Below are 18,537 nucleotides of genomic sequence, written 5' to 3'. Positions count from 1 at the left end.
CTCATGGGAGATGGCTAAGGTCCCAGAGGACTAGAGAAGGGCAAATAAAGTACCTATATTTAAAAGGGGGTACTAAGAGGACCTGGGCAATTATAGACCAGTCAGCCTAACTTTGATATCTAAAAAGATACTGGAACAAATTATTAAACAACCAATTTCTAAGCCCTAGAGGATCATAGGGCAATAAGTAATAGCCAACATGGATTTGTCAAGAACAAATCATGCCAGACCAACCTAATTTCCTTTTTTGGCAGGATTACTGGCCTAGTGGAGGGGAGAAGCAGAAGACATGAAATATCTTGATTTCAGTAAGACTTTTGACATAGTCCCACATGACATTTTCATAAAAAAATAAGGAAATGTGGTCTAGATGAAATTATTATAAGGTAGGTCCAAAACTGGTTGAAAGACTGTACTGCAAGAGTAGTTTTCAATGGTTTGCTGTCAAACTTGGGGGATGTATCTAGTGGGGTCCCGCAGAAGTCTGTCCTGGGTTCAGTACTATTAATTATTTTCATTAATGACTTGGATAATCGAGCAGAGAGTATGCTTTTAAAATTTCTGGATGACACCAAACTGGAGGGGTTGCCAGCATTTTGGAGGACAGGATTAGAATTTAAAACCACCTTGACAAATTGGAGAATTGGTCTGTAATCAACCAGTTGAAACTCACTGAAGACAAATGCAAAGTACTATATTTAGGATGGCAAAATCAAACACACAAAATGGGAATAACTGGCTTGGCAGCAGTACTGCAGAAAAGGATCTGGGGGTTATAGTGGATAACTTTAATATAAGCCAACAATGTGATGGAATTGTGAAAAAGGCTAATATCATTCTGGGGTATATTAACAGGAGTGTTGTATGTAAAATATGGAAGGTTACCATCCTGCTCTACTCAGTACTAGTGAGGCCTTACATGGAGTATTGTTCTGGGAGTCACACTTTAAGAACGATATGGACAAATCGGATAGAGTCCAGAGGAGAGCTACAAAAATTATAAAAGGATTAGAAAACTTGACCTATGAGGAAAGGTTAAAAAATACTAGGCATGTTTAGTCTTGAGAAAAGAAGACTGAGTGGGGACCTGATAGCAATCAATTGTTCTCCATGTCCACTGAAGGTTGGAAAAAAATTAAGCAGCTTAATCTACAGCATGGGAGATTTAAGCTAGATATTAGGAAAATTTTTCTAACTATAATGATAGTTAAGTACTGGAATAGATTGCCGTGGGAGTTGCGGAATCCCTGTCATTGTTGATTTTTAAGAGCAGATTGGACAAACACTTGTCAGGAATTATCTAAATTTACCTGATCTTGCCTCAGCACAGAGTTGGACTACATGACCTCACAATGTCTCTTCCAGCCCTACATTTCTATGATTCTACATTGGATGGGCCACAAATAGGGGATAGATTTATGTGAATAGGAAGGTGTGACAGATGTGACAATTTCCTGCAATATTTTTGGGAGATCTTACTGTATTAAGTTTATGTATCATCATGGGCCAGGGACTGTATGAATTCCATGGGGGAGGGTGACCACAACTCCTCCAAGAATTAAGAACAGTGGGAGATATGACCAGATATGATCAACCTGTCACATCCTGAACAAACCTTATGGAATTAAGATAAACTTGAATACCCGGTCAGAAGGGAGAGAGAGACGTCTCCACCTAAGAGAGGCAATAGCTGTGAAGCTGAAAACCAAGAGTGGGTGCCCTTGCTGAACCACAGAGGGGAAATACAGGTGCAGTTGCCCTGAACAGTGACAGGGGACAATTAGGCAAATTCACTTAGGCTGTAACACCTCCAGAAAAAAGTACCACTGCCTGGAGAGGTTCATACATACTAGTTCAAACTGGAGTCTCCAGAGATTGACAAGACTGGACACCAAGCATGGACTACAACAGCAAACTTACAAGATGAAGGACCTCACACAATCCCTCCCAGGTCAAAACAACAATTCCCATTCCTACTGCTCCCATCCTCTGTCAGCCCCCCACCACCTCTGCCAACCAGCCAGCCAATTTACCAATCTCCCTCTTGATCTACTTGTTTAGGGTTGTAAGCTAAGTGAGCAGTCACATTTTGTATTAACTAAAGTTTCTGAGAGGTCTTCAAGGATAGCTGGATATAAAAAAAACACTGCAGCAATCCTACCCAGAGGTGGCTAAGGCACTGATAACTGTTGTGAGGTGCACATCTGAGAGGAGAGGTCAGAACCTTCTTCACTGAGCATATATTTAAAAAAGCACTCTTGGCTGCTGCTTCTATCTGGGTATTCAAAAGCTGTGGAGGAGCTAGCTGGACTACCAGATTGCCAACTTTATTAAGAAGAACTCTGTGGAGCTCAAAAGCTAAATTGGTCCAATAAAAGATACCATCTCCATCCACCTTGGCTCTCTAATATTCTGGGACCGACATGGCTACAACAACACTGCATACAACTTTATTAACAAAAGATGGGCCTGCCCCTGCAGTCCAGGGGGCAGATACCATCTCTCCCTTCTCCTGCAGCAGGCTCCCTCTTTGGTCCTTCATCTCCTCAGTGTACAGAAAGCTATTCAACCATCCTTCCCACCCTACAATGGCCACCACAGAGTCACATCTGGGTGCATGAGCAAGGACCTTCCGCAGTGTTGCCAACTCTTGCAATATTTATTGTTTTTCTTAAAGCCCTAGCTCCTAAAGCCAAGAATCTCAACTTTCATTTGAAAAGTAAGTTTCATAGTTGAGGAGAAAAGGCTGAAAATATGACCCAACTGTAACCTAAGGGCTCAGAAACCAAGTCAAATGAAAAGAACCCAAGTTTTATTTATTTAATTTCATTATTATTTTTAAGGCAATCTAGTAATATTTGGAGGGCCCAACTCATGATTTTTGAATGACTGAGGTTGGCAATACTGAAATAAGCCCTCAACCTAGAAGTTTCCCCAAATAAAAGTACAGAAAGCCCCCTCTCCACAACCATTCTAGTGCAAATGACTCAACCCCAAAAGTCCATTCCTTACATTATCCCCCCCCATTTCTGCCAACTAGATCAATCACCCCTATGGAACTGGATGGGGTCCTTCACCCTAACCCCCTACCCAAAAGACCAATCACTGGTTCATTCTCAAACAGAACTCTTGATTCAAAAGGTTAAAGCCCTGCCATAAAACAATGCTCAAATCCCATTTCCACAGTGGGACAAGTCAGCTTTTGGTCAGTCAAAACTTCCCTGCCGGTATGACAGTAGAAACTGGATGATCAGAAACTGCCTGGAGGCTTCCTCAGAGTCGTCAAAATTATTTAAATTAATATGACTCTAACTGAAATCATGATTATTTATTGTCCTATGGACCGTTATTCACCGTTCCATTAGGTCATCCATTTGCAAGACTAATACAGTGACGTCAAAGCCAGAATCCCAGTTGTTTGATTCATTTGATTTATATTAGATTCATTATAGAGATTACAACTTCATTTACTTTTGTTTGAAATTGATCTGCAATTTCCACTATTTATAGAGGTTGTTTGATCATACACTGCAGACTTTATGTAACTGTGTAATAAATCTCTCTCATACACATACCCCCCTCCTGCCCACCTACCCTCTCAGGTTTGACTCTTCCATCTTTTAATTTAATGTCATATTGACCATGTAGCCACATTAACGTAAAACAGTATCTCTCTTCCCAGTCCCCAAAACATCTGCATCACATTACATCTTTCCACAGAAAAATAATTCCTGCCCCTGTGTTTAGCCCACGTCCATCCCACCTCCACACATACCCCTGCCCCCCGCTGCCCCAAAAAAACAAAAACAAAAGGGAAAATGATTGTTACTTACTAGGAACTCCAGATACCAGCCGTAAGGGGCGTAACACTCGGAAAGCCCGCAGTGCTTTAACATCAAATCCGGCACCTTTCCCTCCTATTGAATTCACCCCATCTGCTTTGGTTGCTTGTTCTAAAATTGCACTAAAAAGCCTGCAAAAAGGAAAGAGGAAACAAGCTGTAGGCAGACAGCAAGGCTCAGGCTAAACAGAAAATTAACTAACATCATAATATAATTGAAACTACCTCATATTGCATAAACCCACCAGATGTATCACATATCTGACTTGATAGTCATATGTAGTGGGGGAGAAAGAGACTCTTCCCCTATACAATATCCTGTAGTCTAGAAGAATGGGAACTGAGATGTAAGGCAGGAGACATACCGGTAAGTTCTAATTTCAGTCGTTCCTCTGACTGCTATTAATATTTCTGTGCCATTTGCAACCTTTATTAACTGACACTCTACTGTAGAAGGGCAATTATTCAACCATTTCAGGGCCAATGGAACTGGGGGCGGGGAGGGAGCTAGCATCTCTGCAATGGAAATAGTGTGTGGAGGTCTATGTTTCTGCCTACCCACCAATATCTGGGAGTGGACTCTGCTGTATTCACATGGAGGAAGATATGAGAGCAGGATCTGGAGGAGAGGCTGTAGCAGCTGCCAAGGCCACAAGATCAGGATGACTGATGAGGAGCAGGTAAGACTTCCCAGCCCAGCCAGGTCCCACCTTCAGCCACTACAGGTCCCAGCAGAGACAGCCAGCCCCAGGGAAGGGCAGGAGAGTGTGCACCAGCCATTAGCGTGAGATGGGAGATTGGACAGGGAATCAGCACCTGGGTGGGAGGCAATGGCGCACAGGTTGCCAGCTGCCAAGGAGGTGAGGGAAATACACGGCACCAGGCACCAACCCCAGGAACGGCAATGGGAACTACTGGGACATACCTTCCTAGCCTGGAGCCAGCTGCCCCCTCGAGTCTCAGTAACTTCCCTTGCTCCCTCTCCTATCCATCTGGTCCCCCATTCATAGGGAGTTCAGTCCCCCGATCTATTTTACATCTAACTCAGGTTCCACAAGGTCACTGCAGGTGAAACTGGCAATAGAACTCAGGTCTCATTTATTGCCCTTGAGAAGAACCATGTCATATTATGTGCATGTGTAATCCATGTTAACAAAGTGTGGCCCTTTGACCCCCCCTAAGGTTAGATCATATGCAGAAGTTTATGAGGCAGATAAAGATAGGCTTTTAGATCCAGAGATTCCAGTTTCAAACCTTTGTGAGGACCAAACAGCAGCATTCATTACATTTGGCAATGCTGTTTCTATTCATATTCTATTTCCAGAGCTAGGAATAGAAGCCATGAATCCTAAAATCAAATATTCCAGGGCTATTTCAACAATAGTTGTGTACCGTGTGGCAAAGTATGCATCATGGCTCACTCTTATGGGCTGGTCCTAATAGAAGATAACAGCATATTTCCCTACCAGTTACAACTGTAGATGAAGTGGAAGAGGTCTGTGATCTGAAAATCTTGGGTTCAAACCCTAATGATGGCTTAAGGGGGGTAAAAGTGTAGGTATAAGTTAGTGTGAAGACTGGAAAAATGCAACTGTTGACATGATGTCATGTCATATTACAAAACATTTTATTTAGAGGCGAATTTGAATTCTCATACTTGTTTTATTATGATATTTTTAGTGGTTTACTTGGGTTAATAGGAGCTGTCCCTTTAAAAACAGGGTGGGATACTTAATTATAGAGTGTGTTTGAAGAAAGCAGAGCAGTGTGTAGGAGATGTTGTTTATGTGTGCAGAAAGTGGAAGACCCAGCCTGTGAAAGGTCAGAACTTGATTTAATACACTTATCTTTCAACAAAGTAAACTTCATTCTCGAGGTGCAACGTTAGCATTTATTAGGAGAGTGAATTTCTGAGGGCATTACTAAGGAGCCACAAAGCCTTTCACCTTGAGGGCACCACTCTGAATCCAGTTCAACTCAGTAGAGATTAAAGAAGTTGTTCCCATCCAATGGTGCTGCTATATCAGGTAAGTTTGGTGGGTGCCAGTTCCAGCTAAGATGCCACAAACTCATCATCATGCTTTGAACTAAACTGGCAGATTCAACAGAGAGGCCAAAAACTGCATGGGCCAGGGAGAATAAAATAGCCCTGTTGCCTCTAGAGAAAGTCCCCGCAGTTCAGGGTTGAGGTACGCTGGCAGGGCCATGTGTGGGAAGCTTGCCCCATAGATAAAAAGAAGAGTACATTCATTACAGCACTCAGGCCAGTACTGTATCTTTCACCAGCACTAATTTTCTTAAGCTGAAGTTGCTGGTTATATACACCTTAGTTGCAAATGTCCCAGCAGGAGCTACACAGAACTTGGCAGCTATGACGGGGGAGCTAGTTGACTCAATTCCAAGTCATAACTTAAAGTACTGCTGAAAAATTAACAACCATGTAGTGAGTGTGAGAGGAGGCAGGAGAGTAGAGGGGAGGATGTTGCAAATTAATGAACGGGACCAAGAAAACCTCTTGAAAAAACCTACAGTAGATATTGCAGGAGGTGGGGTGGTTGATTCAGTAGTTCCTGACATTCCCTTTCAGTAGATGAACCAGCTGAAACACTGCCACAGCATGATGTGAGAGAGCACTGTGCTGATGGAGGCATTTTCAATGAGATGTAAAAGCAAGGTTCTAACTCCTTGCAGTTATTGAAGATCCCCTAGCACCTCTCCAAAGGGTATGAGAATCAACCCTATTTCATCTCAGATAAGCACATTCTGCAACCTAACTTCCCGTTCCATTTCCAATTGGATGCAATATTTTCCACCTCCTATTTTAAACTGTTGTGTAGTGTTCTTGAGCATTGATAAATGATTTCTGAATCTCAGCCTAGGGGTCACTGCATCCAGTTTTGGTTCATTTCTTAAATATTAACTACAAAGCAAATAAAAGACTAATTGTTGACTTCTGCTTCTTCTTAATGACGTATGAAGACATCCTTGTTATTTTCTTTTTTTCCCCAATATTTTTCCTGCTTCCTTTTTTAGGTCTGACACATAAGGTATTCTCTTTGCCAAGGCCCTTAACCAGATCTTTGGAGGACCTCAATAGTGGCACGACAAGGCTGCTACCTGTACTGCAGCTCTTTATTCCCCTGTCTTTGTGGATGGGATGCTGATCCTTATAGTCTAAGAGAAGATCTTGTCAGGGGGCTCTTGCAAACAGAGGGAACTGAGGATCTGATATTTCCAATGCAAATAACAAGCAGAGAAACACCTTTGAGAGAGAGTCTTTATACAGCATAAAGAAAAAGTAAAGGCCAAAAGATTTTTTGTTTTTGGCTTTACAGTTCACCTTTAAATATGGCTATTTTTTAACTCCAGGAAGGGTTTGTAAAGGTGGAAGTGCTTGAGTCTGCCCTTTAGAAAATTCCCCACAGACCTAAGGAAAGGCTCATTTCTACACCCAAGTTTTTGAATCTGTTCAGAATTTCAGACCCCTTGCAAATACCTTCAGTTCACAATCTAAGTAAGGTTGTTCTCTAAATTAAGATACCTTTCTCTTGGTAGAAACTGAGGGTTTCAGAAAATACTGCTCTTAGGAAATGCATTACATGCTGTCTGGAAAGAAGAATATTCTTGTAACACAACACTTTCAAGTCATTTTTGTCAGGGAAGGAAATTTCCTTCTAAGTCATGATGAATTCCAAGGACAACACTCGTATCAGAACACCCTTTATTTTCCAAAAGGAGAAAAATAAAATAAAAAAAACTAGGAAACAATTTAACTAATGATTAGCAGTTCTGGGATATGCTTCATTAGACAGGTTGAGTGTGTGATCTTTGTTCTTAACTAGCAATGTTCTTAAACACAGGGCTTTATGATTGATACCTATGCAAAGAGATTTTTCTTCAAAGCAATATTTAATGGCTCTGCCTCAGAAAGGTCATAGGCTATTTGAGGATAAGCTAGATCAATCTTTAAAGGACTTAGCTGCTCAGAAAGCAGATCAACCATATTGCAAGACAGATAAGTTGTTACAAGCCTATAAGTCTAAAGTGCATCCCTTCTTCAGAAGGCATTCTCTTAAGTCTAGATATAGTCCTTGCTTTTAATGCTCTTCTCCTTTCCTGACATGGATTCATCTGACCATCCTAGAACTACACATTCAAAGTGAAGTCACAGATTTCTTCGGGCAGCAGATGATCTAACTTTTGAAGACAGGGAGATAATTGGTACAATAAAATGTAGCAGATAATGGGTACTATAAAGAATTAATGTAGGCTGCTTTCTAGAATGCTCATTCCCTATCTCCTTGTCTACCTGAAAATAATGAACAATATCAGAATAGTTTCTCCTTATTAGACCTTCCATCTACATGCACTGGTGTGGTGGGAAAAAATGGGAGTTAAGATAGACTGAGGATCTAGACATTGTCCTTGGTTATGTTCCCTTTTGCCACAGCAGCACCTGAATTATTCTTTGTATATAGGATTTTTCCATTTCCCATCCAGCCCTACTCTTTTTTCTATGGTGAGAACCATCAACATTTAAAGAAGAAGATTCCAATGGCAGAATGAGTGCAAGATGACAGCTGTGATGAAAAAGTCTTTAAAATTTAATGCTTTAGGTCAGTGGTTCTCAAACTATGGAGGCATGTCTAGGGAGGTGCGAGCTGTGGGCTTTTTTTGCGGGGGTGGGGTGGGGAAGGAAGAGCTCTGGCTGTCAGTCCTGGGTGTTTGGAGCTCATGCAGAAGAGCTGTGCACATCTGGGAGGCAGGGAAAAGGGGACAGCCAGAGCCCTACCACTCTGGGGCTGACAGCCGGAGCCCCGCCACCTGGGCTCGGGCTCTCCTCCTGCACCCTCCTTCTATTCCTCACCAGAGGCAGCCTGGACTCAGGCTCTCCTCCCGCCCCCCTTCCGCTCCATCTCCCAATTTCCATCTGTCAGCCCCGGGATGCAGCAGCAACGCAGAAATAAGGGTGGCAGTGGGGTGCTAAATCTGCTGTGAAAAGTGATTTTGACAAATATCACTTTTTACATTGTCTCCCTTACTTCTGTGCTGCTGCTGGCATGGTGCTGCCTTCAGAGCGGGGCACCCAGCCAGCAGCCCCTGCTCTTCGCTCTGCCTTCAGAGCTGGGTGGTGGTTTATATGCTTGGGGGGAAGGAGGGGGAAGACATAAACAACTACAGACACAAAGAAAGGGGTGGGCAATCAAATAAGTTTGAGAACCACTGGTTTAGGTTACACTTTCTGAATATTACCAGGAAAGCACCATCCTCTTTTGCCATCCCATGAACCTCTTTGATCTTCTCTGGCCTATGTTATAATACTACAACTATGTCCATATCAGTCAGCCCCGAGAGAACAGTTATCACAGGAAGGCAAGTTTTTCTTTATTCCTTGGAGAACAGTAACACCCAGAGGCCTCCAAATACAAAGCAAGAAACAGTTCCAGCCCACAAAGTCACAGGAGCATCCTTGAGCTGCATCCTTCTAAATTACCCAGGTCTTTAGTTTTAGCAAACTGGTATTAGTCAAGAGTTTAGGATAATACATTTAGGTTCGCTACCTCTAAACTGGGTTTCTGAGCATCATATCCATCAATCTAGAAGCCCTACTGAGTATGGCTAAGATTAGCATCACATTTTTTTAGTTAGTGTCTCATTCTCTTCTGAAATCTCATTAATGAGATTGTGCTCAATGTTAAGGAAGCCTGGGCTGAGTTGGGAACACAGTAGGCAGCATATACAGCCACTGTCAGGTGAATGCTTTCCTCTTGTTTCAGGCTGCAACACTGATGGACACCAGAGGAAGCCCTGGCTGGTTCCCCTCAGATGGAAGAAAATGGTAGGTCAATAAGGGGTCTTTGCAGGAAGCAGAATAAAAAAGAAAATGGAGAAATTTGGAAAACTTCCTGCCTCCCCCAACAAATTCAATTCAAGTTTAAATATCGTGTAACTGCAGCCTGGGCTTACACTGCAATTTTCAAACAAACAGTAGGGAGCAAGCAGGGGAGAACAGGGGCAAACAGCATTGCCTCTCAGAATTGCTGATAAGTAGGGTCTGCTGGGAAAGGAAGCAGCACACCTCACTATGACATAGTCCTGTATGAGCCAGTCTAAATAGATAAATATCAGAGAAACCCATCCAGCCTTGAAGTGGAATCTGCCGCTCGCAATTGTTACTCTTTAACTGGGACCTAGGGGTCTTGGTCATGTTTATATATGTGTAATCTTTCCCCTGTTGCAGTTGCTGTCAGATTGTTTCCTCCAGCTACAGAGTAAGTGTTGCTGAACATGAGAGCAGACAGAATAGCACAGTGAAGAGCTGCTGCTTTTGTCACTGGCAAGGGAATTAATTTCAGCCTGAATATCATCTTGCTGATTAACAGGCCTAATAGGAAAACTCAAGTTAAACTACATATAATGCTGATCTAACATTTCTGGAACCCTGTTCTTTTACATGACAATAGAAAGGGGGTAAAATATTTGTCCTCTTTTTAAAAGTCTCTATAAAGATCCACATAAAATGAAAATAATCAGATTCATAAGGCCCTTATTCATATTGAGCAGCAGTCCCTAGTCAGGTGACTGAATGCTACATGAGTATAGGTTGCAGAATCCGACTTATCTTGGGAAACCAGTTAATCTCTGGGTGGATGTGACTAATTTCCTGTGGTATTTTTTTTACTCCTCTGGGGGTGCGGAGGTGAGAGCACCAAAATAGCAGGGCGAAGAGTCTAGGCAGGAGGTAGGGCTGTTTTGGGACTAAGAATAGGTTCCAACTTGTCCCATCTCCTTGATGGGAACTCCTCCACTTCCACCTATCATTCTGGAAGCAGCAGGGATCAAGTAGCGCAGCAGCAGCAGCAAAGGTGAGTGGTTAGGAGTTTTATAGCTTTCGGTTCCTCCATACAAGTAAACAAGTGGCCAGACGATCAATGGATTTGGGCAGCAAGCATAAGCTGCTTTCGCTGCTAAAACTGCCCTTTTTTGGTACTCAGTGTGGGAATGGAGGCAAGGATTTCTATTGGAAAGGGAAGGACAGGGGAGGGCCTGGATGCTGGTGGGGCATGGAACTCACTCTGGAGATGAGGTTGGAGATAGGAAGGGAAGAGGCATTCAGGAGAAGAAGACCCAGCCTCATTGCCTTAAGGGTTAGTTCATCCCACGTTACACTTCCTTCATCTAACTACCATTCAAACAGCTTGTCATGTTGCTTTCCAAATTTCTAACTCAACTAATTCAACCCAATTTAATGTATCATTTCTCCTACATTAAACCCTTCACCTCATCCCATGATTTTTCTGCTCTCAGTAGTGAGGTAGGGATACCTACTGGAGATTTGCCTACAAGTGTCGCAGAAATTGGTCCACTCTTGTACTTCTAGTTCCTAGGGAAATTAGGAATTTAATTGCATGTGCAGGCCCATGATCTTCTCTGAGAAGAGGGTCAGGAAGCAGAAGCATGGCCACTCAGAAAAAGTATATAGTAGTTGAACAGTGTCCATGCTGTCCCCTTTCCTAAAGATAACAACTCATCTCAGCTTCAGCAGCATTGCACAACTCACTGTGAGGTATCCAAAAAGAGAGAGCTTGCTTCCTGGCTGCTTTTCTCTAGGGCTTCACAATTCTTCTGGCTTCTCAGAGGTCATGTTTTAGGAGGCTATAAGGGAATGATGAAGCTCAATTCCTAGCTCACACACTCTTTTTAGAGGCTCCCATGTCTCAGAGATACGCTGATACCATATGGAAAACTTTGAAAAACATTCTGTTAGAGAAAATGTGGGTCATACAACACAGTCTCTGTATTTCTTTTGTTTTGGGCTTTTTAAATAATTGGTAGGGCCATTTTAATCAAAATAAGCTCCTCATTCCTGATAATGTTGTTCTCTGCCTGACCCTCACAGTGGTCAGGCCCAATAATGGACCAATGTGGAACATCTTTTAACATTTTATTTTCTGAAATATTTGTTGGACCTGAGCCCTGGGGTTCACCCATTGTTACAGGTAACAAGTTACAATTACATCTCATGAACTATTCTCCCCACATTCATGGAGCTGTCAAGAGTTAATTTATTTGATTGTCTTCTGTCAGGATTACATCAGGAGTCTGAGACCCAGCTGTACATTGCCCAATAATCTTGTGTTGCTTTCTGTTTTTTCCTCCACAAGTGTTAAAAAGTGGTTTGCTTTCCATGCCTTAGAAATGGGTAAAGTCCCAGAATGGGGTCTAAGGAGCTGGATGTACACAATACTAGAAAACCCATGCCAAGGTTAAACATTGTGGGCCAGCTCCGCAGCTGGTATAAATCAGCGGTATTCCACTGAAGTCAACAGAGCAACACCAGTTGTACCAGTGAAGGATTTGACACTGAATTCAGTATATTCTCTGTATGTTTGGTAAAGGAAGGGAGCCTGCAGGTGGGGTGAGTTGGGGGGATGGGTGGTGGAGATGAGAGAGCCAGGATATGCAGTACAGTCAGTCAAACAAGCATCCATAAGAAGCCTATGCACTCCTCCTCTGTAATGTACCCAGTTGGAATTCCTGATATCCCAACATGAACTCTTTGTGTTCCCATGTGTACAGTGTACTCAAAGACAATAGTACTCACCCTACTACCACAATTATAAAATCTAGTAAATTCCAGCCATTGCGGAGGTAAGCGTTGGGGTGAAAGAGAAGTCCATATGCTATTACTTTTAAAAATGCTTCCACTGTAAAAATTATGAGAAAGAGATATTCCACTCGTTCCTGGAGAGAAGACAAAAGAAAAAAGAAAGACAACAATTAGCTCAGTGCTGAAAAACAATGGGTAAGAATCTGTTTACCTTTTTTACATTTTATCTATGCAGCCTTCTAGTCACTGGCCCACCAGAGCCACTTGGGAATATCCAGTGTTAAACCCCATTACTTGCCAATGAGCTTTTCCTCTCCAAATTGTTATTTCTGTGGCTAGCTTGATGGGCTAGCAGCAGTGCAGTGTGGTTAGGATGCGAATTTCATGTTCCTTGACTTGTAAAGTCTGCAGAGACAGAATGCTCAGTGCCAGTGTCGGGAGGCATCACTCTCTAGAACATCTCTACCTCGATATAACGGTGTCCTCGGGAGCCAAAAAATTTTACCATGTTATAGGTGAAACCACGTTATATTGAACTTGCTTTGATTCACCAGAGTGCACAGCCCCGCCCCCCCGGAGCGCTGCTTTACCGCATTATATCCGAATTCATGTTATATCGGGTCACGTTATATCGATGTAGTGGTGTATCTTGTTCTCGGGAGGATGTATTGAGAGGCACTGACAGGCTCCAGAGTGAGCTGTGTCCAACCCTCTTGGAGGGGGAAGGTGGCTGGATTTGAGGCTTTGTGGAAAGAAGAGGGAAGAAGAGTGGCCCTGCTGAGACACACACATCACCCCAAGAAAAACTGTCATTCTTTTCACTTGTCTTGTGAGATTGCTTCCTGCATTGTTGGGGAAAAAACTGATGTAGGAACGTGATAAATGATTTACAGTTCATATGGATTCATTAGCACTCAGTGCATAGTCACCATCATTTTAGTGATTTCATCAGAATATTCACAGGTGCAACTTGTGAAATGCAATCCAGAGTTTGGTACACGCAAAGGAAGTCATCTGCAGTGACAATACAGTCTGATTCAGCAGGGAGGTTTTAGGAGTCCGAATATGGGTTTAACCTCTCTCTTAACTTTGGATTTCCTATTCCCAGGATGGAGGCAGAGCCGTAGCACTGCTAAAGTGACAGTGACCCCAGTCCTCCTCACTCACTTCCTAGCCAAGGCACTGAGAGCAGCCTTAGAAGATAATTACCACTCAGCTGTCCCAGGATCAGAGCAGTCATGTAGGTATCTACACTGAATCTGGGAGTGAGCCTGGGTCCACAGACATGCTAGCAAGGCTCATGCTAGCCTACTAAAGACAGCTGTGTGACAATGCCTTGATGTTGCTGCTGAGGCTGGAGCTCAGATTCCGAAGCCCCATCCCTCATCCTAGATTTCAGAGCCTAAGCTACAGTATCTACACAGCTACTTTTAGCATGCTAGTGTGAGCCCTGCCAACACAGGTCTGTGGGCCCAGGCTGGGAGGCTCGTTCTCAGATGCTGTGTCGACATGCCCCTGGACTCAAAGGGAAACGATAGGTGTAGTCCTCAGAGCTACCAAGATTAGGGTTACCATATTTCAGCAAGCAAAAAAGAGGACGGGAGGAGCCCCGCCCTAGCCCTGCCCCTGCCCCTCCCACTTCCCGCCCCCCCAGAACCCCCAACCCTCCCCCCGTTCCTTGTCCCCTGACTGCCCCCTCCTGGGACCCCTGCCCCTAACTGCCCCCCAGGACTCCACTCCCTATCTAAGCCTCCCTGCCTCTTGTCCCCTGACTGCCCCAACCCTTATCCACACCCCCACCCCCAGACAGACCCCTGGGACTCCCACGCCCCATCCAACCACTCTCCACCCCCTGACAGCCCCCCCAGAACTCCCAACCCATCTAAACCCCTCTGCTCCCTGTCCCGACTGCTCCGATCCCTCTCCGCACTCCTGCCCCCTGACAGCCCCCCCCAGAACTCCCAACCCATCTAAACCCCTCTGCTCCCTGTCCCCTGACTGCTCCGATCCCTCTCCCCACTCCTGCCCCCTGACAGCTCCCCCCCAGAACTCCCAGTCCCCCACCCCCCCACTCCTTGTCCCCTGACTGCCCCCTCCTGGGACCCCTGCTCCTAACTGCCCTCCAGAACCCCACCCCCTACCTAAGACTCCCTGTTCCTTGTCCCCTAACTGCCCCCTCCTAAGACCCCCCCAACTGCCCCCCAGGACCCTACCCCCTACCTGTACCCTGACTGCCCAAAACTTTCTCCACTCCCCCCCAAAAGCCCCCCCCCGTTTCTTGACTGCCCCCTCCAGAACCTCCCTGCCCCTTCTCCTGCCCCCTGGCCCCCTTACCCTGCTGCTCAGAACAGGGTGTTCGGCTCTGTGCGAGCCGGACACGTGGCTAAGCTCCCCAGCACAACAAAACCCGGTCCCTGGCCCTGCACAGTGCTGCCGGACCGGGCTGCAGGGGAGAGCTGCCCTTGTATCAACACAAAGTGCTCTCGCTCCCGTTTTGCTACGCTGCATGGCAGAAACCGCTCCCAGTTGCAAAAGGGGAGGGCTGCACTTTGTGCTGATACACTTGCTCAGAATGCAGGGCGGATCCGGCTCCTCTACAGCTGCTCCGGAGTCCAGCCCGGGACTTTCCTGCAGCCCTCCCAGCCGCTCGCTCTGCTCTGCTGGGGGAGGGGGGAAATCCCGGACATTGTGAGTGCTTTACAAATTCCCCCCGGACGCTATTTTTAGCACAAAAAGGAGGACATGTCCGGGTAAATCCAGACGAATGGTAACCCTATCATTGGAGAGAGTCTTATTTTGGATTAATTTTAACTGAAGCCTCTCTCTTTGGTAAGGAAAGATGTTGCTGCGTGTGCTTCAAAGAAGAATGTACAAGCTTCATCCTCACAATCATTTGGAAATCTCATTCATTTAAATGATTACAGCTGGGACACATTGCAAAGTAGGCCCCTAACAATCCCATGAGCTGCTTGGTTGAGATGAAAGTCTGAGATGCAATGTTCAGCCTTGCAAAATTCTCTAGAAAATTTACTAGCACAGGTACAAAAACGACTCCTTCAATCCACCATTATGCTAATAAAAATATCAAATTATTTTTTACTTGCCTACCAAAAAAGTTAGTTACCCTGGAGAGAAGGCAAAGTTGCATGGCTGCAGTGGATGACAGAAGGTGACCAGGCCCTTGAGTAGGTTAAACTACATATTTTGTTAAAGAGAGTCACATTTGAAAATTCAGGCTGTCTCTAGAACACCCTTTCTCAAATGCGGCCACCAGGGGGTTTCCCTGCGGCCATGTCAGTTTCCTGGGGGGCAGGGGGAAGCATCAGCCCCTCCCCTTCGTCCCTGTTGCTCCTGCATGTGCTGTCTCTCTGGAGACACAGGTGGGGCACAAAACACTTAAGGAGCAAGGTGAGGAGGCGAGGATGGGGTGAGAAGGTGAGTGGCGAGGTGAGCATTGGGTGAGGGGGCCTGGCAGGGGAGTGAGGAGGCGAGTGGCAAGCCAGCAGCAGGGCGAGGAGGCAGGTGGGGTGTATGTGTGGCTGCAAGCGAGGGAGTGAGGAGGTGTGCGTGAAGAAGCAAGCGGTGAGGTGAGCAGCAGGTGTGAGGGTGAGGAAGCGAGCGGCGAGGTGCGTGGGGGGGGTGAGGAGGCAAGAGGCGAGTGGCAGGGGGGCCCTGGTGGAGGGGTAAGGAGGCGAGTGGCTAGCCAGCAGCAGGGTGAGGCGGGCGTGTGAGGGTCTGGCTGCGAGCGGGGGGAGTGAGGAGGCGAGCGGGGGTGGGGTGAGGAGGCGAGAGGCGAGCGGTGAGGCGAGTGGCGGGGGAGTGAGGGCCCTGGCGGAGGAGTAAGGAGGTGAGTGGCAAGCCAGCAGCTGGGTGACGAGGCGGGTAGTGGGGTCTGGCTGCGAGCGGAGGAGTGAGGAGGTGAGTGGTGAGCCACTAGCAAGTGAGAGTTCTCACAGAGGGCAGGGAGGTGTCTGTGGCAGGGGAGTGAGGAAGCAAGCGGTGGGTGGGGGAGTGAGGAGGGATACAGGAGGCGAGCAGGGGGTGAGGAGGTGAGCGGAGGGCACATGGGCGCCGGGTGGAGCCCCACTTTGGGGATGATAGCCCCTGACTCCACCCCTTCTGCCCGCACTCCCCCCTGGCAGCTGGAGCCCCGAGACCCCCTGCGCTGGGAGCCACAAGCCCCACACCTGGAGAAGCCCCAAGACTTGCCCCCCCCGATCTGCCTGGAGGAGTTCCGGGCCGGCTAAGCCCTGAGCCCCACCACCTGCCCGGAGAAGCCCCGGGCCAGCCACAGCCGTGCGTCCCCTCCCCAGACCCAAGCCACCCAGATATGTTTTTCATTATTATTTGGACTTCTATTATGTCAAAGCATTTTTAAATTTACTTCAGAATTGTTATACAGACAACTTTTACTAAAAAAGCAAAAGAAACAATAATAAAAAAGCACAAAGCACCTTATTTGTGTTTCTATTCTGTTAGGTCCAGTGCATGATTTTTATTATTGAGTCTGCAAAAAAAACCCAAACCTTGCATAAATAAATTACAATGATTTGGATGTATATATATGCATATTACTTTATTAACTTTAGGAAAAATAAATAATTTTAGGAAAAAGAGTCAGTGTGGCCACCAGCAAGAGTTAGTGGCCACACTCTGAGGCCACTAAAAAATTTGTTGCGAGAACCCCTGCTCTAGAAAAAACACAAATAAATAAACTAAACTTTTGGCTCAAGTAGATCCTGCAGTCTGACCAGTGAAATAATTCAGTGAGTCACTGCCTGATTTGCATCTCTGTTTCAGAATATAATTGGCCAATTCTCCCTGCCTGCTACTCCGCTGAATGCATGCATCACTGCTTCTCTTTGGTGGATCACAGCATTAAAAGAAGTCATTACAACATCTGACCCAGACACACTCCTGAACCTCTAAGATTAACGTTCAACTCTAGATTGTTAACAGTAACACAGTGGCTAGCAAAGCACCTGATACTCTAGTGGATGACCAAGAACCACATTATCCAGTTCATCTGCACATTTAGATTAACACACTATTGTACATGCCTCAGAAATCTGTTTTACAGTAGCATACAAGCCTTTGTGCTTAAAAAGGCTGTCATTTTCCATTAGATAATGCTATCTTAGCATTGCAGTATGCCCTGCACTTAATACAGGGGATAACTAGCGAAATTACACATATATTAGGTAAATGTTACTTAGCCTATGTCTACACTACGCACCTTTTAGCGACACAGCTGTGCTGCTACAGCTGTGCCATTAAAAGGTGCACAGTGTAGCCGGTCTTTGTTGGTGGAATAAATACACCCCCAACAAGAGGCAGTAGCTTTGTCAGCAGGAGAGCTCTGTCCTTTTCATTGGTAAAACTTTTGTTGTTTGAGGGTTTTTTTTTTTGCACCCCTGAACGACAAAAGTTTTACCAACGAAAGTACAGTGTAGACAAAGCCTAAGTTACCCGATGCAATTGTAAATTACAGTGGTCACCATTAACCTTCACACACAGAGATATCCAAGACATTTCAGTTTACAGTTACAATACCAATACTGTTAACTGTTTTCAAATGTTGACTTTTTATAAGGTGACCACTCTACCTCCAACCTCACATTACTTATTGTTACTCAAAGAAATTAGCATGCAAGAGTAAATAGCCAACTGCCTGGCCACTGGCTTGGCAACAGATAAGAGCTCTGAAATGGTAAAAGGCTTGCTGATTCCTGAAATAGTCTTATTTAATGTCCCTGGTCTTCCCCCAATTCCCTGGAGCTGAGTGGCTACTTGCTGTGCAAACAGTAGAAAAACAAACATTGACGATTAAGTTCCATGTGCACATTTGTAAAGTAAGTGTAAGCGGAGCTGTCAGAGGACCTCTAATAAAAATCAATGTGTGATGGGAAGTCTTTATGCAGCGCCTTTTGATTACCACGCGCCTTTGTGCTGCCACATGCCTTTATCAGCATGGCATGAGGCCAGGCTACATCCTGCTCAGCAGGCAGCTAGCCTGTGTTAACTCCGCGGTGAGGAGACAATGCCCTAGCTAAGAAAAAGTCTGTGGGAATACAAGAGGAACACA

At 45.2% G+C, this 18,537-nt stretch overlaps 1 protein-coding gene across 35 annotated transcripts in view; it reads right to left on the bottom strand.

The window, feature by feature from the left end:
• The window catches only part of CACNA1C (calcium voltage-gated channel subunit alpha1 C), a 723,794-nt gene that overhangs the window by 266,472 nt on the left and 438,785 nt on the right, over positions 1-18,537 (bottom strand). For all 35 annotated transcript variants that reach the window (XM_065582612.1, XM_065582596.1, XM_065582633.1 and 32 more), the window contains exons 4-5: positions 12,447-12,586; positions 3,834-3,973 (exon numbers count right to left, since the gene is read on the bottom strand). In XM_065582612.1, coding sequence (XP_065438684.1) covers positions 3,834-3,973; positions 12,447-12,586 — 280 coding nt within the window. The remainder of the gene's footprint in view (positions 1-3,833; positions 3,974-12,446; positions 12,587-18,537) is intronic.

This window comes from Chrysemys picta, chromosome 1 (assembly GCF_011386835.1).
Source record: "Chrysemys picta bellii isolate R12L10 chromosome 1, ASM1138683v2, whole genome shotgun sequence".
Classification (NCBI taxonomy): domain Eukaryota; kingdom Metazoa; phylum Chordata; order Testudines; family Emydidae; genus Chrysemys; species Chrysemys picta.
This window is presented reverse-complemented; position numbering and strand designations above follow the sequence as displayed.